General features: G+C 41.6%; 3 protein-coding genes across 12 annotated transcripts in view; 2 read left to right on the top strand and 1 right to left on the bottom strand.

Moving 5' to 3' along the window:
* Positions 1–1205, top strand: part of CRYZL1 (crystallin zeta like 1) — a 29067-nt gene extending 27862 nt beyond the window's left edge. For 7 of the 8 annotated variants that reach the window (XM_082220532.1, XM_082220531.1, XM_082220534.1 and 4 more), the window contains one exon: positions 1017–1205. In XM_082220532.1, the coding sequence (XP_082076658.1) occupies positions 1017–1116 (100 nt within the window). In that variant the 3' untranslated portion in view covers positions 1117–1205. The other variant, XM_082220535.1, reaches the window with a different exon arrangement.
* A 2729-nt stretch (positions 1206–3934) lies between these two features.
* DONSON (DNA replication fork stabilization factor DONSON) lies at positions 3935–15648 on the top strand. The gene is made up of 10 exons (XM_082221509.1): positions 3935–4383; positions 5542–5622; positions 6184–6387; positions 8723–8901; positions 10862–11040; positions 11135–11258; positions 11677–11781; positions 12918–13116; positions 14276–14488; positions 15251–15648. Exons 1-10 carry the CDS (start codon positions 4099–4101, stop codon positions 15386–15388), a joined length of 1707 nt encoding a protein of 568 aa, XP_082077635.1. The 5' UTR covers positions 3935–4098; the 3' UTR covers positions 15389–15648.
* Positions 15649–15776: 128 nt separating this feature from the next.
* SON (SON DNA and RNA binding protein) overlaps positions 15777–21024 on the bottom strand; it is a 36494-nt gene continuing 31246 nt past the window's right edge. The window contains exons 9-12 of one of the 3 annotated variants that reach the window (XM_082221505.1): positions 20534–20681; positions 18406–18474; positions 17683–17798; positions 15777–16688 (exon numbers count right to left, since the gene is read on the bottom strand). In XM_082221505.1, the coding sequence (XP_082077631.1) occupies positions 16530–16688; positions 17683–17798; positions 18406–18474; positions 20534–20681 (492 nt within the window). In that variant the 3' untranslated portion in view covers positions 15777–16529. Of the gene's footprint in view, positions 16689–17682; positions 17799–18405; positions 18475–20533; positions 20682–21024 lie in introns of those variants that run through there. The other 2 variants (XM_082221506.1, XR_014219461.1) reach the window with 2 other exon arrangements.

Below are 21024 nucleotides of genomic sequence, written 5' to 3'. Positions count from 1 at the left end.
CGTTGGGATTAGCTGTTCATTAAAAATAAATAAATACCAGAGCCACTGCAAGCTCCTTTAATGACGCTAAACAGCCCTTGGTATGCCACCCATTAATATCAAATACGTGGGCAAAATTCTTATTTTTACAGTGGTGCCCCACAAGACGAATGCCTCACAAGACGAAAAACTCGCTAGACGAAAGAGTCTTCCATTTTTTGAGGTGCTTCGCAAGACGAATTTCCCTATGGGCTTGCTTTGCAAGACAAAACGAGTTCTTGCGAGTTTGTTTCCTTTTTCTTAAAGCCGCTAAGCCGTTAATAGCCGCTAAGCCGCTAATAGCCGTGCTTCGCAAGACGAAAAAACCACAAGACGAAGAGACTCGCGGAACGGATTAATTTCGTCTTGCGAGGCACCACTGTATTTTCAATTAGCCATCTTAGGAAATGACTTGGAGAAAGCCCTCTTCCCTGCAATCCTAATTGCTCTAATACAATCTGCCTGTTAGCCTGTACATTAAATAAACCCAGTTTGGACCAGACTTACTCTGCAGGTGTGTAATACTTGTCTACAATCCAACTGCATATTCATAATAACCACTGTGAACTGCAGCTAAATAAAAGTCTTCTTGTATGAATAAGCTACTAAAGGCATTCCTTCCAATAGTTAATATTCTACTAATGCTTACTACAAAGCTTATTTTTCCTTTGTCTGCTATGATTGCAGTCCAAGTTTTTGGATGCAGAAGGGCAGGAGCTGGAAGACTTGTTCTCAAAAGCAATATAAAATGGCACATCTTTTAAACTGCTAGTAAAAGCTTTTTGAAATGCATGCGGTACATTAAACATCTGCTTCCTATTTGCTGTTTTCTCTGCCCTTTGTTCCAGGAATCCTAGCCAACCTATAACACTTGCAGTGTGTTTGAGCTGTAAAGTTTGCATTACTAAAAAGTAAAGTCTATGGCAATTGTCCTGAATTGTGTACTTTTTTCTTTCGAGCATACATTAAGACACTTCTGAGATATTATTCTCTTTTAGGCCTCATTTGGATGATCCAATCCCATTATATGAAGCCAAAGTTTCTATGGAAATGGTTCAGAAGAACGAAGCAAGAAAAAGACAAGTTATCCAGCTCTGAAGCACAGATGCTTAGCTTTTAAGTGAAGTGTAAATTTGTGAACTGTGTCTCAATTGCCTACTTATAAAGGATTGGTCAATGAGTTCCAACTAATGTTTTAATTACTGTTTGAATATTCTTTACAAGTTCTGGGGGAGAAATTAGAACTTTGATTTCCCCCCCATTACCATGTCTAAAAGAGTATTTCTGTTAGCAATTGAAAGTTTACTCATATTTGTGGTCCTCCAACCCGCCGTCCATCCGTTCCGCCCCCCCCCCCCCCGGTCACTCCTGTGCTTAGCAGACAACACTTTTATTTTGTCTGCTCAGTTTTGCTGCGCTTTGTTTTACTTGGACCATCTATACACTATGGGGGTGGAAAGGTGTCCCTGGAAAACACTTGTAACATTGGCAAGATTCTGAATGTGCTTTCTCAATCTGACCTTATTTTTATGGTGGCTTCGCTATGTTTTTTATTTAGCCTTTCCATCTAGAAAACGCATAATCTATCAGCACCTATAGATGACATCCATTGCCAAGGGTCTTTTTATACAAGCAGCATTCTGTGGAATAAGTGTACATTTGTTAGGCATTTGTTTTGCACAGTCCACATTTCTGTCTTTAAGACAGCACTGCGGTGGGTAGGATACTGCATTTACTAAGTACCTAAGTGCAATATTTGCACCTGGAGAAAATGCAGTATATGCTTTCATACAGCACATACTTTGTTATTACAATTCCTTGATGAAGTGTTGTTTTTGTGACTGTCACAAGTACTTACTGGGTATATTCTGTGTTGTAATTTGTAATCTATACTCATGTAAATTTATGATTTACCATTCTTAAATGTTCAAATTGTATATGGCAGAATAGACCTTAGTCACAGTCATTAATTTCAGTGTGTCTCCTCTGAGTAAAAGCCAGCTATTGTGCTTTTTCCCCTTTTATAAATTTAGCCTTGTGTTATATATAGTTCATGCATATAGCCCAGACCACAAAAGAGGGATGGAGAGGCAAACAGGGCTATTCCCATCACCTGCCACACCATGGTGGGATATGCTCTGCTGCTGTGGGATAGTGGTCACACTTTGGCTCCTCATCTAAGACTGTCCTCTGTTCTTCTCCTCAATATTGTCTAATTTGTCCCTTCACTGCTAATAAAAGGTGGTTGCATTCTCAGATAAATTGCAAGATTTATGGAAGCAAGTCCTATTAAAATCAATGAATTCAGCCCCTGCATAAACAGTAGGACTGTGTGAAACTTTGTACCACACAAACCCTATGGAAAGCTGATATTGTAGTAGATACGTGTGGTAAAAAAATTCCCAGCATCAAGTGATTGCTGTTAATTGCTAGAGAGAATGTGGCTTCCCACAACTGAAGCTGAATGTTGACAAACCAGATTCTCTTAACTACTGTTCTAAGGAAAAATGTTCTGCCTTTCTCCACAACTATATATTTCTGCAACTAAATCATCTGCAGAGGCTTCATATTATGCCCCTCAACTCTTTCAGTGTGTGGAAATATTAACTAGAACCCAGAAACACAGTTTGAGAATTCAATATAATGTTCAGCTAGCTTCTTGCTTTTCATAGTTCTATTCTAATTTTGAAAATATATTTTAAAGAAGCCAACTAGATAAGATATGGGTTACATTGGCATGCTTGGCCAAGGGTTAGCAGCTTTTATTTTGAAAATTTCCAAGGTCACTTCATAGCAAACTTTTTAAGTGGACTGGAATTTTTCTTCAGACTTGAAGAAGGTGGGGCTGAGAAAATAGCTCCCTTAATATTGAAGCCATATTGTCAGCATTGGTCAAGTCATATAGCCCTAGAAGGGATAAGGGCATGTTTATGGGGATGTATCAGCTGAGAACACACTGCCTCTAATTTCAAGGAAATCTGATGTAAAGCTTTATATGCATGAAACGTCAATCACCAAGGAGAACAAAGCAGGAAGTATCAGAAGACATCTGAAGGCAGCCCTGTCTAGGGAAGTTTTTAATGTTTAATTGTGTTTTTGTTTATGCTGGAAGCCGCCCAGAGTGGCTGGGGCCACCTAGTCAGATGGATGGGGTGCAAATAATAAAATGATGGTGATCATTCAATCATGGGCGTAGCCTGGATTTTTATGGGAGGGGCAGAACCAAGCTATCTGCGATGTGACTGGTCAGTGAAGTATTTTTATATATTTACTTGATTTGGGGTAGCCTTGGCTACGCCCATGGATTCTACCTATACTCAGCTTTGCTCCCTGGGACCGGGATTCAAGGCAGCTGACGCCAAAGGAACACGAGTGAACAGCAGAGAACCCGCACAAACAACGCTGACACAAAACGCCACATATATTAAGTAAAATAAAAACATCACCACCCGACCCCCACCCCCACTCATCTTTCCCTCCCTCCACCTCTTTCCCCCTATTCTTCCTAATCTCTCAACAAATGAAACCGATTTGTTTTTGGTTTTTTTTAAAGTGTTACGTGGAAAAAAACACGAGAGACACTGCACATACCTTTGTAAATCAAGAAAATCTTTAATAAGAATACATTCAAAACAAAGAAAATACAAAAAGCTAAAAACATGACATGTAATGATTAAAAACTAAACCGAATCAAAACAAATTACTGTATTAAAATACTGCTACTAAAAACACAGCACAGCCCTTTCCTTAAGGAAAATAAAAACAGTAAAGAGACAGAAATCTGGAGAGGAAACGCGTAGGATTCCGCTTGGGGCGTGATGGAAGCTGCCAAATAGTGGAGCTCTCGGCGCGCGCCTGTACAGCGCAGCAGCCCAGCTTACGGCGCCCTCGCCAGGGCAGGAAAGGCAGCCGCGGCGGGGCGGACGGGTTTTCCGATTGGCCGGTCTCCGCGCGGCAACCAGGAGGCGCCTCTTCCCGCCCTCAAGGCGGAGCCTCCTCCAGCCGCGCGCCAAGTTCGTATCTTGCAGCCGGACGCCGGACCCGCTCCGCTTCTTGCTCTCGGCCTCCGCCGCCGCCGCCATGTGCTCCGTGGTCCCCGGCTACTCCCCCGGCTTCAGGAAGCCTCCCGAGCTGCTACGCCTGAAGAGGAAAAGGGCGCGGAGAAGCGACGCGGAGCTCGGCCACTCTCCCAGCGCGCCCGCCGCCGCCGCCCCTCTGTCCCCTCGGCCCTACCCGGGGAGCCGCAGGCGCAACCCCTTCTCGAGCCTGGAGAACAACCCGCGCCCGCCGCCGGGGACAGGCCAGTCCCTCTCTCCGGCCCGGAAACCGAGGGCGGGCGGCGCGCCCAGCTGCTCCCGCGCCCAGGTAAGGCGTCGCGACGGACGGAATTCGGAGCCTTCGGGGCGGGAAAGCGCTGCGTTGCAGATCGCCGTTTCCCCCTTTCCTCCTTTTTTGTGTTTGCTAATGTGCACGCCCCGCCTCCGAATTTAAACTCTTCGATTATCATAGGGCAGCCAAAACGCATTATTTATTTGGATCGTTTCGAAACGGATTGGTATTAAGACCGCTTATCGAAATGCTATATTGACACGATTATTATTATTATTATTGCTTTTTTTGCATTGCTGTTTCTGTGAATCGCTTTGGGCAGTTCTGGTAATTTTGGGAGAAAATATTCGATAACTTGGTAAAAGCGCCTTGGTGATACTTCTTGAAAGAAAAGGTGGCGCATACATTATTCTAATAATATTTATGCGGGAAAGCACATGGGAGGAGACGCAATGTCAGGATCAAAAGTAATCAAGCAGGACCCTGGGTTGTGGGAGATTAAATGGTGGAGTCTTTAGCTTTCATCCAAGAAACTTAGCCAGCCACACGTTCCATTGTGCACTTTACACGCAAGTAGACCAGCAGGGCACCCCCCCTCCAATAAATGTCCCCTATACAGTGTCCCCAAACTTCAGCCAGTTACTGATTACTGTTTTCCTTCTGGAAACAAACAAACAAACACCTGTGGCATATAATGTCCCAGGAATGCATTGAGTTGGGGTGTATTTACTACACCAGCCAATGTTAGTAGATTGGGATAATAACACTTATAGGAAAATGGTGAAGGAATGGTTAAGAAAGTGTGAAGTGTCTGTTGACACAAACCATGTAATGTTGTTGAGGGACATTTTTCTAACCTAGGGCAGGTTTCTTAATTGGGTTAGAAAAACAGTCCACAATTGTTACACATTTTTGTTACTATGTTACATATTTTGGTTTTTTTTTATATAGTAAATCACTCTGTAATCTTTGAAGGGTAGTATAAAAATTAATAAGTAAATACAGATTAATGAAGCATGCCCATTGATACTTAAGGGATTACATAAGAATATCTAGGCTTGAACTTTGCAGAGTGACAGAATTTTAACCTTTTTTTAAAAAAAAAAAAAAGCTTATGCTAAACACTGCAGTGGATTATTTTATTCACTGTTCATTGAATTATTGGTGTTCACTTAACTTTGAAACTTTTTCCAGTTTTTAAATGGTCTGCAAGACGACGAGTCTATCTGGAAAGAAGAGTTTTCTGAAGCAACATCTGTTGACTCATTGATCAATGTAAGAATCATTGCAACTGTTAAATGTATGTATATATGAGAATACTGGATTTATTTTATAACACAGGGCTCAAGCCCGTTGCCTTTTGAATGCACCCCCACTAATCACACTCCTTCCATGGGGATGACTTTGTGGCAGAAAGCTGCACTCGTAGAACAGCTTATTTATTCCTAGTGCTGTGAATAAGGATGCAGCTGAAATTGGGCCCCTTGTGATATTCACAGCAAGGCAAACATAAAAAATGCAACTGTGTATGTGGAAAGGGAAGGCTGCAGTTTTTGCTGGATGACTTGAGTCATTCATGCTGCTTGAGGCATGGTCAGAGAAACTGACGGGGGGCTGATAGTGTGTGCTCTTTTCTACAGCACTAGCATACACCTATTATGCTTTTTAAAAAGCAACAATCTTTTCTACTCTTCACTAATATTGGTGTATATGTAAAAAGATGCTGTCCTTAATGTTAGCAAAGGAAGGACACGCTTCTTCTAAACATTTAAGTGATGGCATTGTAATGAAGGAGCTGCTTCCTTGTAATTTTTTTCAATGTTTATATTTTTCAAGGACCGATATCTGGCCATTTCCAATGCTGACGTTTCTTCCTCACCAAGTTATGAATTTCCTGCGGACTGGAGTATTAAAACTCGCCTTCTGTTCACATCTTCCCAATCATTTGCATGGGCAGATCACTTAAAGGCACAAGAAGAATCTCTAGGATATGTCCAGCATTGTAGAGGAGCATTAATAAACTTGCCTCAAAGTATTCAGGTAATTCGTTCTATTGAACAACACATTGATCAGGAGAATAGACTAGAAACATTGAGGTGGAAAGGTTCCAATTCATACCTGCAGTGAGATGTTCAGCACAGTATATGTTTTTAAAACTTGCATGGCAAATCATGTCTTCCTACCATGTGCAAACTGCCTTCTCAGTGTTTTATAGTGTATATTGAGGAGGACAATATTGATGAAAAGATCTTGGCTCTGTGATGGATTTCTGCCATATATAGATCCTTTTTCTCAGTAGCACTGTGAAGCTGAGAGAAGTGATATAAGATATATAGTCCTCCAGTGTTACCAGTGACATTGGTAACTTGCCAGGCTAACTTTATTCAGAAAGGAATAATCTGCCTGCAAGGAACATTCTGAATCACCTGACGTTTTGTGTGTCATAAAGATAAAACTTAGGATAATTGGTTATGGTTATAAAAATGGTGGTATTTTTCACACAGGATTGGGCCTACCCCAAAATATACAAATAGGCTTCTTATTCAGCTTATTAACCCTTAGAATCTCTTTGAACTTTTGAGACCCTATGCATAAGCTGCAGAGGGACCTACCACTGTACTCATCGGCACCAATACATGGTACTGTCCTTGAAAAGTACTCTAGCAAAAGGGTGGTGCAGTGGTCTAAACCACTGAGCCTCTTGGGCTTGACAGGGTGAGCTCCTGTTGCTCTCTCCCAGCTTCTGAAAACCTAGCAGTTTGAAAGCATACCAGTGAAAGTAGATAAATATGGCACTCATCACGGTCCTCCATGCACCAGTAGTGGTTTAGTCATGCTGGCCACATGACCTGGAAAGCTGTCTGTGGACAAACGTTGGCTCCCTCGACTTGTAAAGCAAGATGAGCACCACACCCCATAGTTGCATTTGACTGGACTTAACCATCCAGGAGTCCTTTACCTTCTACCTACTATAAAGGTAAAGGTACCCCAGAGCGTTAGGTCCAGTCGCGGACGACTCTGGAGTTGCGCACTCATCTCGCTCTATAGGCCGAGGGAGCCGGTGTTTGTCCGCAGACAGCTTCCGGGTCATGTGGCCAGCATGACGTAAGCTGCCTCTGGCGAACCAGAGCAGCGCACGGAAACACCATTTACCTTCCCGCCGGAGCGGTGCCTATTTATCTGCTTGCACTTTGACGTGCTTTTGAACTGCAAAGTTGCGCCGGGCTCCCACAGCTTGCGGACAGCTGCGCGAAGCCCGCTCTGGGAGCTTGCGGGGCTGGGGTCAGAGGAAGCCTGAGCTTCCCCAGCCCCCAGAACGGGACCCAGAGTGATGGTGAAGCTGCGCTCAGCTTCGGCATCGCTCTGGGAGCTTGCGGGGCTGGGGGTGGGGGAAGCGGAGCCTCCCCCGACCCCAGCCCCCAGAACGGGACCCAGAGCGATGCCGAAGCTGTGTGCAGCTTTGGCACCGCTCTGGGAGCTTGCGGGGCTGGGGGAGGGGGAAGCCCTCCGCCAGCCTCCAAGCCATGTCGGGAGACAGCGGGATGGCGGCGTTCCATCTCCCCGCTGTCCCCCAAGCTTGTGGGGCTGGCGGTGGGGCTCTCCTGAAGCCTGGAGAGCGAGAGGGGTCGGTGCGCACCAACCCCTCTTGCTCTCCAGGCTTCAGCAAAAGCCTGCATTCGACCCATAGGACGCACACACATTTCCCCTTCATTTTTGGAGGGGAAAAAGTGTGTCCTATAGGGCGAAAAATACGGTATATCACTCAGGCTGGAGTTGTTATAGAGACTATGGGATGTGGCAGAAATGGTCTGGTCAAACTACCAAACTTAATGAAGATTAGGAATGATTGCAGTATAATATACAAGAAGTTTGTAACACAGTGAGTATCTTATATACCTCAATGAACTTACTGATCTGAAGTAGAGCTCTCACAGTTGCTTTGCTGTTCCTTAAAAAAGTCGTACTATTTCTTGATGGCCTCTTACTGATTGCACTGTAAAAAAAATTAGGGTTTTAAAAAATGCACTTCTTTCCTGCTCCTTTCCTAAACATAGACAGAGGTGCACTCAGCAACAAGTCCACTTTCTATGTAAAGTGTGGATCAGCCTTTAGTAAATGTTTCTCCCTCCTGGCAATTGGACTGGTAACTCATGCGGTTTGATTGCAGTTGCTGCATAAATTTGTGTTGAATCAGGGTAGATAGTTAGATGGTGCCTTACAATTCCACATAATAAATTTAATACTTCTCATACTCTCTTGGGGGGGAAAACCTGCTTTTGTGGCTTTTCAGCCTACAGGGTAAAGATGAATGAAGATTTTTCAGACATCTTATGAATAGCTTTAAAAATGTAATTTCAACACTTGGCTATCTTAGGAACCGAAGCTCTCCACAGAACTCCGATGTGCTTTCCAGCAAAGCCTTGTATACTGGCTTCATCCTTTCCTGCCATGGCTAAAGCTGTTCCCTCGTATTGGAGCAGATAGAAAAATGACTGGGAAAAATAATCCTTGGCCATATGATGAAGGGCTCCAACAAGTTCTCATGAGTGAATGGTGAGTTGAAGTGAATGGAAATACATCACTAAGCAACTAAGAGTCAAATAGTACTCACAGGATATTTTCATAACTACCACCAAAATTTGAGTTGAGTCATAATGCAAAATCAAGGAATTCAATCTCAATAATCAGTATAGCAGCTTTGGTTCTGGGGCCAACTGCACTTTGCATGCAAATGCTTACAAAAATCTGGACACTTTTATTTCAGATAAGAAGGTGTATTTGGAGAGGGGAAATTTATAGAAGGGAGGATGTATTTGTTTTTCTCTCCACCCTTTCTCTGCTCCCAGGCAGCTTTCCCCTCTATAATGTTCAGAACATTGGTTTGGCTGATGAGTAAATTTGAAGGAGAGAAAGGGTTAAGCATCCCATTATTTTCGCACCTCCAGTCCTACTCTAAAATTTCTCTCCTTTGTAAAGCAACTTTCCACTTTAAAAAGTGGTGCTATGTCAGGCGCTATTTTGCAACTTCAAGTTGTGAAAGGAAGAAACATTGCAAGCCGTGTTCTGTGGAATAAATATGCATTAATCCACAATGTCAGTCTTCAAGATAGCACTACTGTGGATAAGGATATCCTGATTTCCCAGTGTCAGAAACTTGTGGCCTCCAAGCGATTGTTTGACTTCAACTCCCATCTTCCTTGCATGGGAGTTGGGAGTCCAACAAGTTCTGGAGGACCAAAGGTTCTTTGTCCATTACTTGCTGCCCTTCACTTGGCCAGTATTTCCTGTTTTGACCTGGAGAAGGTGTTTGTGTGTGTGTACACGCTCGGGTTATCTACTCAGGTTGGTGATTTTTGCTTTAAAGGCATTTTGTCCATTTGTGTGAATGTGTGTGTGATTTGCTTTTGATGTGTGTTTTGCCTTGTTTTCCAGAAGTTTATATCTCAGGCTTCCCTTAATCACCTTTCTGCCATTTCATCATTCTTATTGCTTTTCTCAGTCTGTTTAGATTTTCAGTTAAAATGTCAGTAGCTTGGTTTTGCTACTAACAACTTCCCCTCAACTCTATGTGTGCTGGTTTGCTGTTTCTTTATGCTTGAAGGTGTCAGTTTGCATTTCTTGGTACAGAAAGTATTGATCTGATGTGTCGAGATCTTTCCTGTTTTACTTAATTCAGGAGGGTTCTGGAAGCTTCTCTGTGTGAAAGAAGGAGCTGAGTACAGCTGCTTTAAACTGGTTCTGCTATCTCTTTCTGTCAAGGTCATGCTAACAATAATAGTGAGGCCAGAAGGTGCCTGGGTTTCACTCTCTCTGTCTGTCTTTCTTTCTGGTTCCAGTTACAGATAGGTAGCCGTGTTGGTCTGCCATAGTCAAAATAAAAAAAATTCCTTCCAGTAGCACCTTAAAGACCAACTAAGTTAGTTCTTGGTATGAGCTTTCGTGTGCATGCACACTTCTTCAGATACACTGGTGTGGTGTTCTGTATACTTAGCGTTAAGATTTAGACTTATTATAAGTTACTGTAAGTTTACGTTAAGTCTGCTGCAACTAGGTTTTTTATGGACAGTGCCAATCCTGAATGTATTGGATTTGTGACCATTATGTTCATTTTCCTCCAGTAGCGGTAAAGCTCTGCTGGATGAAATGCCTCAGGTCTATTTTGGAGGAATACTGCAATGTGTTTAGGTTTTTACTCTGCTAATGATACATTGGAATCTACTGTGGATCAATATTGAGTAGAATTTCAATAACAGAAGGTGGGGTGGGAATCCAGTCCCCCATCCTGTCCTCGGTCTGTGGCTAGTGGAACAGACAGGAGCTAGATTGGTCTGTCCTTCAACTGTCTTCCACTCCCCATACACCAGAAGCACATTTCAGGTTACGTACCAACTTCCTGTTGTAAACTACTCTCTGTGTGCGAGTAGTTTTGTTGTCTCTGTGTTTTGTTTCCCTCAGTTTTGCTGTTTCCAAATTGCAGGCTGATCATTCTGCACCTTGATTCTTTACCTTGCAGGTGTCTCAGTTTTACCTCCCTTTATAATCTGCTGAGAGCCAAGTTTTGCCCCTATTTCTACGTTTGCACTTACCAGTTCACGGTATTGTTCCGTGCAGCAGGGCTTGCTGGAAGTGATGTGATCACTGCGCTTATTTCACCCACGACTAGAGGCTTAAGGGAAGCCATGCGAAATGAAGGTGAGAACAGTGTGTTATTAAGCCAAATGACTTACAAAATCCCTCTTGTATATTGTCTCTACACCATTAATTTGCTTTTTCCACCCCTTCTCAGGTATTGAATTTTTGTTACCTTTTCAAGAAGTTAGAAAAAGGAAATCGAATGTGTTGGCATCCCACTTAGAAACAGGACTTGCTAGTGACTCTGAAACAACAGGCAAGGATGCTGAGAATGAAGAGTATGTAGTTCTTGTTATGGGGTCTTGTTGGAAAAGCTGGCTCTGTCTTGTTGCATTTTTCTAGCACAAAAACTACTTTTCTGATGCAAGATAAATCGTGTTTTGTTTTGTTTTTACTCCCGAACTGATTTTTGTACAGTGGTACCTCGGTTAAGAACTTAATTCGTTCTGGAGGTCTGTTCTTAACCCACAACTGTTCTTAACCTGAAGCACCACTTTAGCTAATGGAGCTTCTCGTTGCTGCATGATTTCTGTTCTTATCCCGAAGCAAAGTTCTTAACCCGAGGTACTATTTCTGGGTTAGCGGAGTCTGTAACCTGAAGCATCTGTAAACTGAAGCGTCTGTAACCCGAGATACCACTGTATTAATAGATGGCTCACATGTTGCGACCTACTAAAGTGGTGTCTCTTTGCTTAGGGGACGAGGAATGAGTGATGTTGATGACGATGAAGGATTTTCATGGTTGGAGGAGATGGGAGTACAAGACAAGATTAAAAAGCCAGATACAATTTCTATCAAACTGTATCCTTTCAAAAGTGAAACACTTCCTTAAGTTGTGATTTAAAGCTGTGTGCAAGACTTGTCTAACATACAGCTGAGAAAGCAACACTCAACTACTGAGAGGCAGGAACATTTGGTGCTTGTTCCTGATATTTGGAGTCAACAGTACATTGACCGCAAAACACTTTCAACATGTACTATGTTCAGTTAAACTCATTTTGATACGGATTATAATCAGTGCAAGTGGGATGATGGCCAAGGATGGTTAGGAAAGGGCCTTCCTTTCTACTGCTCCTTATCAGACACATAACATGCCAGTGCTGAGGGATTTGCAGCAGCTGTGTATTAGCCACTGAGACAGTTTTGCATGCAAAGCCTAAAAAATCTCTGGTTCGGGTTACCTGGAAATCCATCTTTTTCTTCACTTCCCAGTAAGGGTGCTATAACCAGTAATTGGAACTCACAATAGTTTTGCCATGTCCTGGTGTCGTATCAGCTTGTGCTAACCTGGAGGTGTTGTGGCATTGTCTTCCCTGCAGCTCTTGAAGACACACCAGTTTAGGCAGACATTCGCCTGAACTGAGCTTGTGTTTTTGTGTTAACTTTTAACTATGCTTCTTAATATTTTATGTTTTAATTAAGGATGTCCATGTGTTGCTGCACATTTTAATTACGGGTTTGTTTCATACCTGTAAACCGCTTAGAAGCCATTTTGGTACATAAGCAGCATGTAGATGAATTAATAATACTGAAGTAGGCAAGAGTCATATTGGCTAGCAGTTTCAGATACCCTTGATGTGGTATGACTAGCACATCAAGGTGAGTATGAGGAAATCGCAATTTTTTCCACAGCAGGTTTTTTTGGGGGGGCAGGGATTGTTTCTTTGCAAGCATGACAAGATCAAAGCTTTTTCGTAGCTAGGCGAATTAGTAGCTAAAATTTAAATAGTAACAGCACAGTATTAATGTGTACTTAAAGCACATTTCTTGCCTCTGAGACAAGCGTGAAATGTGTCTTTACCTTGTAAATCACTTGCAAAAATTAAATAAGGTTATGACTTTCAATTTGTATTGACTTTGTATTCATCTTCTGCTGTTGTGTGTGTGTGTGTGTGTGTGTGTATATATATACCTTTCCCTTGACATTTGGTCTGTAGCTGTAAAGAGAGAAATGAGGTACAAATGGATCACAAGCCCGAATCTGTTGTGCTGGTGAAAGGAACAAACACATTCACTTTGCTAAACTTCTTGATAAATTGCAAGAGCTTAGTGGCTGCTGCAGGCCCTCAGGCTGGCATCCCTCCAACACTGCTGTCACCAGTTGCCTTCAGAGGGGCAACGATGCAAACGCTCAAGGTAAAAATTACTGCAACATGATTTCACATATTGCTGGCTTTATGGCGGGGGGGGGGGAATGGCTTGTGTGAAAACTGGTGGCAGGATGGGGAAGCTCATTTTTTGGATTTGCCCTCCCCTTGCAGCTTCTTGTGCCCTTTGAAAAATCTCTTATGGGGGGTGGAATGCCAGGATAATTAGAGAAAATTGGCTTCACCCAGTCCTCTTAGTGGGGTCCTCCACTGGATCAAAAGCCTTCTATGAAAGAAAGGAGACCTCTTTGTGGAAGACTGTTAGGATCCAACTTGCCAAATTTAATTCCTGGAATCTGTTACTAATCATTATCACTTAGCTTGACTATTGTTGGTCTGATCATTTACCATGTGTTTCAAAATGCCTGCCTCTGTGATTCCGTGCTCCCTTCCCGTGTATCGGTATAACATGAAATGATTGCAGGCTGCTACCAGACATTTGCCTTAGTATTGTATCATACGGTGCAGCAAGACCCAACTTTTTAAGAATTTCTCTTAGAATCTAGAGATAGAAACTTGTGTTGCTGCAGACTTTGCTCTTAGCAACCATTTGTTTTGTCTCCATTAGCCTAAATCAGCTGTACTAAAAGGTAAAGGTAAAGGTACCCCTGCCCGTACGGGCCAGTCTTGCCAGACTCTAGGGTTGTGCGCTCATCTCACTCTACCACTCCCTATAGTAAATCACACATTCATACACTCAAATTCTGTAATGCTTTAAGTTCTTAATACTGGAGGTGGTAGCTGGGCTTTTTGCGTGCGGGCAGAGGGCAGTATCTAAGTGGATATTTTGTGATTCTGCTAGAATTTTTAATAGGCAGGGCTTGAAGTTGTAAAGTCTCCCTTTTCCATAATTCATCCGCATGAAGACACCATGCTTACACCCAACTTCTTGAGCATCTATCAATGGTGTGTTCACATTCCTTCTGGTTTGTAGATTGCAACCATTTAAATGCTTAGTCTCTCATTTATGACCACATACTTTCAATTTCTTGACTTTCCTCCAGTACCCCATCCCCCTGTAATTGTTGCCTTGCATTTTTCCTATATGTAGAATTGACCCACTGTTAAACTTTGGGTGCATAAAAAGGTTAGGTTTAATTTCAATGTTTTTGAACCTTCGTGTCATATTGCTTAATATTTTTCCACAGGCTCGAAGCATAAATGTGCGGACACAGGTCCAATCACGTTACAAAGATTTATTTAGTCTGGAGATTGTTGGTCCTGTCATGCCTCACTCTATGCATTCCTTGTCCATGCTGCTCAAATCTGCTCAGAATGGATCTTACTCTGCTGTGTGTTATACACATGACCCAACAGCAGTGTTCAACACAAGCATCAGTAATGAAGAGAGCATAAAAGAGGTAAAGAGATTTTACTTAACATTCATCTGAATTGGGAATAATCTGATTAACGGAAAAGAGAAAGCATGCTAGCCCTGTTATAGGTGTCACATAATACCCATTCTGCATTTGTAAGAAATTGATATTTTAGTGTGGTGCCAACCTGCATTCTGGAACCCCCTGCCTAGAAGAAGAAGAAGAAGAGTTTGGATTTGATATCCCGCCTTTCACTCCCCTTCAGGAGTCTCAAAGCGGCTAACATTCTCCTTTCCCTTCCTCCCCCACAACAAACACTCTGTGAGGTGAGTGAGGCTGAGAGACTTCAGAGAAGTGTGACTGGCCCAAGGTCACCCAGCAGCTGCATGTGGAGGAGCGGAGATGCGAACCCGGTTCCCCAGATTACGAGACTACCGCTCTTAACCACTACACCATTCTGGAACCCCCTGCCTATTGACACTAGGGCAGATGCCTTCACTGTATTCTGACACTGCTGTAAACATTTTTGTTTAGACAAGCCTACTCCACACATGTAAAATGATGGTGTATTTTTAATATGTTTTTAGTTCATTGCTGATTTTATCTTTTGATTGTTTTAAAGAGTTAGTTTTTACTATTATATTATTTTCTTTGTAAACCACTTTGTTTTTTAACAAAGTGGTATGTGAACTTTTTAAAATCAATGGTTCCATAGGTGCTCAAAGGATAGGGTGTTTGGTAGACTTGTGAAATGGCATGTTAAACAATAAGAAATTGTACTAGTAATACTTTTCTTAATTTTTACAGGAACCCCATAGCAAGGACCTTAAGAAGTGTGGATTGCATCCTAACACTTTAGAACAGCTTACTCTTTCTCCAACATTAGGAAAGTCATCCATAAGGCTCCTAGAAATGAACAATTATGCCTACACATGGAAAGCCTAAACAAGCAATATCGGTCAATGAAGAATTGCCATTGGTGTTCCTGAGATGTTTAAGCCATGTTGGGTGGGTACAATAGCATTCTGCCAATAACAAATTGTACTTGTTAATGTGCAAAACCTACTGGCTAGATTAGCCTTCCTAAGCAGAGTTGATGGAAAACTGCCTACTCTGTGTTGTATAGTGAACTCAACCTTTGCCTTTTTCCCCCACGATTGAAACCTTGATATTTATAGATTTTTAATTAAACTTTAACCCTAGAATCTTGTGTGTTTTCTTTGAAGCTAAAAGGTGGAAGTCTGAGATTATACAGGACTATTCTTCAGGGTAAAACAAATTAAGTAAGCCGTTTGGTTCACTATAAACAGGACAAATTGCACTAGGCAGTAAATAAGGAACTTGTGCTGCTTTATTGACCAAGTCGAGTACAACAACATCATTCTACATCCCCATCCAGTTATAGCTGAAAATTCAGTTACCACAAATGTATACAATCAACATCAGGCATTGTGTTTGACTCAAATTACAGTTTCATGTTTCTTCTACCAAACATGCAGGCAGATAAATTTATATTGCAGTTCTTATTTCTGTTGCTGGATGTGCTTCATTCTCACAAGTGTAATTTTTTTTCTGAGCTAGACAATTTTGCTAGACTCAGTGGCATTCGGATAGGGGGAATAGCAGTAGTTAGCATCATCCAGCAACAGTATCCATTTTCTCTTTGCAGATAAAATAGGAGGGCCTGGCACTTGTCTAGAATGAGCTACCAGTCATTGTAAACTTAAGACTACACAGCTTTAACAGAAAGTTTACCAAAAACTATGGGAACTGCATCATGGTACAAAACAGTAAAACTTTAAATTTTATATTGAAGGTAAAGATCGGTTGAGCTTTAAAACAAATTACAGATAACTCCATAGTCATGTGTTTGGATTTTTAGTAATTTAAGAAATGATGGCATCACTAACATCAATATACATACCAAAACCATGTGATTTAAATATTTTCCATGTACAAAAAGAAAAGCCTGAAGGTGTCTGTACAGTTTTTACAATGAGTTGCTAATGTATTTACAAAACCACAAAAGAGAAATATCCTTTGCGTAGAATAAAAATATCTAGGATGTCAATATAAAAACAGTTGTTTAGTTGTGTGAGGCACTCCTGAAGCTGGTGGCATTAGCCAAGAGCTCCTTTGGTACGAGTCCCAATGCCTGCAGAGCCACGGTTGCAGCCATGGCTTTAGCATGCTTCTTATTAGGACTGACACTGTTAGGCTTGTATTCAATTCCATTGACCAATACCTGTAAGACAAATAAAAACAGGATGCATGTAAGACTTAAGTATCACATTTCTCCTTCCTACTGAAGACTAAAATTTTAAGGACACACACCTCTCTTAGTTTCTTGTATACCTCCAAACCCAGGTGCTGTCAAGGAGTTATCCCTCACATCTGAGCCCAAGCCTAAGGCTTGTCCACAAAGTTAAGCAATAGGACTCAAATTGTTCATGTGACTTGCAATGTATAATCCCTTGATAAAAACCTTGGTTTGGGTAAAAATAATCCTTCTGATGTGGTCAGCACAATTTCTTTGGATTGGAAACCAAGATTCGCTTCATCTAATGGAAGGTCTCCTTCCATCAGCAGAAGGGAACCTCCAGGTCCAACCATTTGTTTTCATGTGACGTGAGGCATCATCTTAGGCCTTCGCTGCATGAAAAAGGGGCAATTCCTCTTCCCGTCTGCATTTTTTTGTAAGTGATTGTACTTAATTATATTTTTATACCTTCGATCACTTTGGGTGCGCTTTTTGTAGATAAGTTTTTAAAATGAATTATCTAAATCAAGCAAACATTGCAGCCCTACAAAATGAGTACATTTTCCATCATCTTTCAAAATAGTCCACTAACTTCTCCTCTGTCCAGACAACTTCACGTAATCACAGCCTGGGTTAAAAACTGCAAACGCGGAAACAAAGCGAAATGCACTTTCTAAAAAGACAAGTATTTGCTTTGTGGGCTCAAAATGCAAGTTTTGAAATTATTATTTATTAAGGACCTTCCACGTATGTCCCAAGCAATGTACAAAATATAATAAAAAATTACAAAATAGTATACAAATAATAGAAGATGAGGTTAAAAAGAAAACAAGATGGACACTTTGTTGCTGTGGCGGTTTGAAGCCATGGGAAGAGTAGAATAGATCAACATTCCTTTCGTGCTATTGTAAGCATCTACTTTTAAGTGCTAAAATTAATTTCTAAGATAGCTGACCATTACAAGAACATTCTAGCTTACCTTAAAGACAAAATGCTTATTGTGTTCAGGTCGATTATCGTTCACCAATGCGAATATGGGAGGCAGCCATCTTCGTTTGTTACAGACTTCCAGCAATGCAGAAACAGGATGTTTGCCTTAATAACAACAGGTTTTGTTTTAGAAATGTAGAAATACCACAATTAACAGAATTACTAAATCTGCCTCATTCATACCAGGTCAAATGCTTTGTCCATCTGGCCATATTCTCTGCTAAGGGATGGGTGGGAAATGCTTTTTGGCTCTAAGGTCACACATTCCTTCATAGATAACCTTCCAGCAACCACATGCCAGTGGTGGACTTGGCCAGACACTGGAAGTGGCTCTGACCTTTGCACAGGAGGCCACAGGCTAGTCATGCAAACATCACAGGTTCCTACACCCACACACGAACCTCTCCAGCCTCAATTCAGGTAAGCCAGAGGCATCATCACAGTCAAGCAAAGCACTTGAGAGGTGTGGCCTGCAGAGCAGACATGGGCTGGGAGAGTCCCAATAACTGGATAGAGACAACTGGTGGGCCATTTTTGGTCCCTGGGCCTAAGGTTTCCCCCCCCTCCCTGGTGTCCTGACAGCAGCTCTCCCAGGTCTCTGGACCCTGCTACCTGATCTTTTTAACTGGAAATGCAAAGGACTGAACCCGAGACTTTCAATATTGCTATACCCATGAGATATGGTCGCTGTCCTTGAATTTTTAAGTCTCACCTGAAAGATCTTTCACTGCACTGAAAGGTCCATGTCTCTTCTGTGTCTTTTCTCCCACCGCAACCAAGCCTGAAGAAAGCACATTAAAAAGTGTGTTTTCATAAGCTATGGAAACCTGGTATTTTAAGCCAGCACTGTGGGACTCTCCAAAGCAGGAATCAATGTAACACAACCGGTATAGCTGGCAACCACACCATACATACTCAGAAGCCTCTTGGGCGGGCCAAATGCACTCCTTAAATCTTCGCTAGGGTTTCTTTAGTATCAAAATACCTAGTAAATGCTAGGTGGTGGCAATGTAGTTACTGGCCCTTGGCTGGTTCTGAAACCTGTAAGCTCAAGTGCTCACACATCAGATGTTCTAGTACATCCAAATATGAATGCAAGTCCTGACCCCATTTGGTTCAAGTCAGTGGAACAGTGTACCACAGAAACTGGTATTCTTGAATTCACATACCAATGGGAGCTTTTATCTGAATGAAAGCCAATATTTAACAAAACCATAGCAGATGACATAAATTTCCAGTAAACACAGGAATGCAGACAACAAAGTCCACAGCAGTTTTTTGGGTTGTTGTTGGGTTTTTTTTGCAGAGTTGAACAACCTACCCACCATACAATTACCACCCAAAGACCCATCTAGTCTACTGTTCTGTTCTCCCAGTGGCCAACCAGAGACCTATGGGAAGCCCACAAACACAATTATCCCTCTGCTCACTGGTGACCCAACACCTGGTATTCAGAGGCATGCTGCTGCTAATAGAGGCAGTACAAGGTCATCATGCCTAGAGGCAATTGATAAGACATCCTCCTTGAAAGTATGAGCTCTTTTTAAAGCCCTCCAAGTTGGGGGCATTACTATATCCTCTGGCAGTGAATTCCGTATTTTAACAGGCAAGCTAGCTGGGCCACACAATGTTGAGCTATAGAAAACCATGAACATTTTCAAGCAGTAATTTTCCATTAGTCATTGAATGACTTGGGTCATAACTTTCCTTCAATAAACAGAACTCTAGGCTTTCCCACCTCTCCTCTGCATTCCCCCATGGCTTGGAAAAGAAACCTGTGAGGGTATGAGAAATCTTTCAAGATAGGCTGGTATACAGCACAGAAGACTGTAGAAGGAAGAGCTTTTGATGAAAAATGTCACCTTGTATAAGCAGAAATGCCTTCCGCTTGCACAAGAGCACATTGAGATCAAAACCAATGTTTTTATTAAAATATCCTTTCAAGTACCAAACATCCACTATATTAAGTACAGTCTTCCTAGGGGTGCCATCTTCAATTCTTTTAAGTTTTTACTGAAGCTGTAATATTTATATTGAACCAAGCGTAACTAAGATATATAACATCTGTTGAAAGGTACACGATTATTGGAAACCAGCAAATAAATTTCTTTTTATATGTTAGCCGGGAGCTGGTTGAAGTAAGAATAAAAATTAGCATAAAACAAAATTCATGTTTTAGAATACTGCCCTGGCCCAGACCTTTGTCAGGCTTTACATTCCATATTTGGCCTCAACAGGAGTAGTGAAGCTAACATACAACGTAATGTATATAGCATTCAAAATGTGCCCTTGCCTGTCTTAAGTCAAACTAGAAATTAGTACAGAGAAAATGTTCTAGGAAAATAGACAGTACATAACATTTTTACATAAAAATGGAACTACTAAAGAAAAATTAGGCTTGATTTCTGGGTCAACCACTCAAGAAAGAACTGTTTAAGAAATATGAGTTAGAGCATTTTGGTACCTTATGAAAAAAAGCAATTACAGAGACTTCTGATCTTCTGCATCACTTTAAGAGGGCTCTTTCTGTACCAGAGAAGCAATGACCCAGATACAGAAATTCTTTCATAAGGAAGACATTCTTGCTGGTATGCGGCTGGCACACATCTGATTCACTCAACCCCTACAACAGGCAATAGGCACTGGCACAGTATCATTCCGTGTGGTATGTATTGTACATCAGAAGTTTTGGGATGAAAGTGCTGAATGTAAGGTACCAAAGCCTTCCTGGCTTACACAGGATTTCTATTCAGAACAAGAATCCTCACAAAGGCACCTGTTTCCCCAATGGACTGGGACAAATCAGTATGAAGTTGTTAACATCAGAGAAAACAACTCACCTTTCCGGTCAGTCTTAAAATCCACTAGAATTGGTTCCTTGTTTCCTTCTTTATTTTTACCCAAGCCTTCTCCTTCTCTCCATCCCATTTTCCTCATGAGTTGGGCTCCCATTCCTCCAGTTACAGGGGCAGCTCTCAGAAACTGATCCTGCCCAAAGAAAAAAAGTAAAAAGGAACCCTTCATTTAGCACTCTGGAGGAAAACTACAGAACTTTCTAAAGCTTCTATTAACTATCAAAGAAATAGGCATGTATTTTTTACATTACATACACTGAAGAAATCTACCTAGACATATTCTTAAAGTAAAAGTTTCAATCAGTAAGTGGAAATATAAATATCCACTGCTTATATATACACATAATATATTTTACAAGCAATTTAAATAATAGCACTTTGGTTCCAATGCATCTCTTCTCATCTTGTGGAAACATTTAACTGGCAAAATGTGTGCCATGTATACCTAGTTACTGAATAGAAAAAGCAAACATTTA

This window comes from Podarcis vaucheri (genome assembly GCF_965113315.1).
Source record: "Podarcis vaucheri genome assembly, chromosome: 4".
Taxonomy (NCBI): Eukaryota; Metazoa; Chordata; class Lepidosauria; order Squamata; family Lacertidae; genus Podarcis; species Podarcis vaucheri.
This window is presented reverse-complemented; position numbering and strand designations above follow the sequence as displayed.

Bases quoted from the DNA above. Each gene is read 5' to 3' on its own strand.
- DONSON (XM_082221509.1), top strand. From the start codon at position 4,099: ATGTGCTCCGTGGTCCCCGGCTACTCCCCCGGCTTCAGGAAGCCTCCC. The intron at 11,259-11,676 runs GTATGTAGTTCT...CTCTTTGCTTAG, and splicing joins AAGGATGCTGAGAATGAAGA to GGGACGAGGAATGAGTGATG. The intron at 13,117-14,275 runs GTAAAAATTACT...ATTTTTCCACAG, and splicing joins CAACGATGCAAACGCTCAAG to GCTCGAAGCATAAATGTGCG.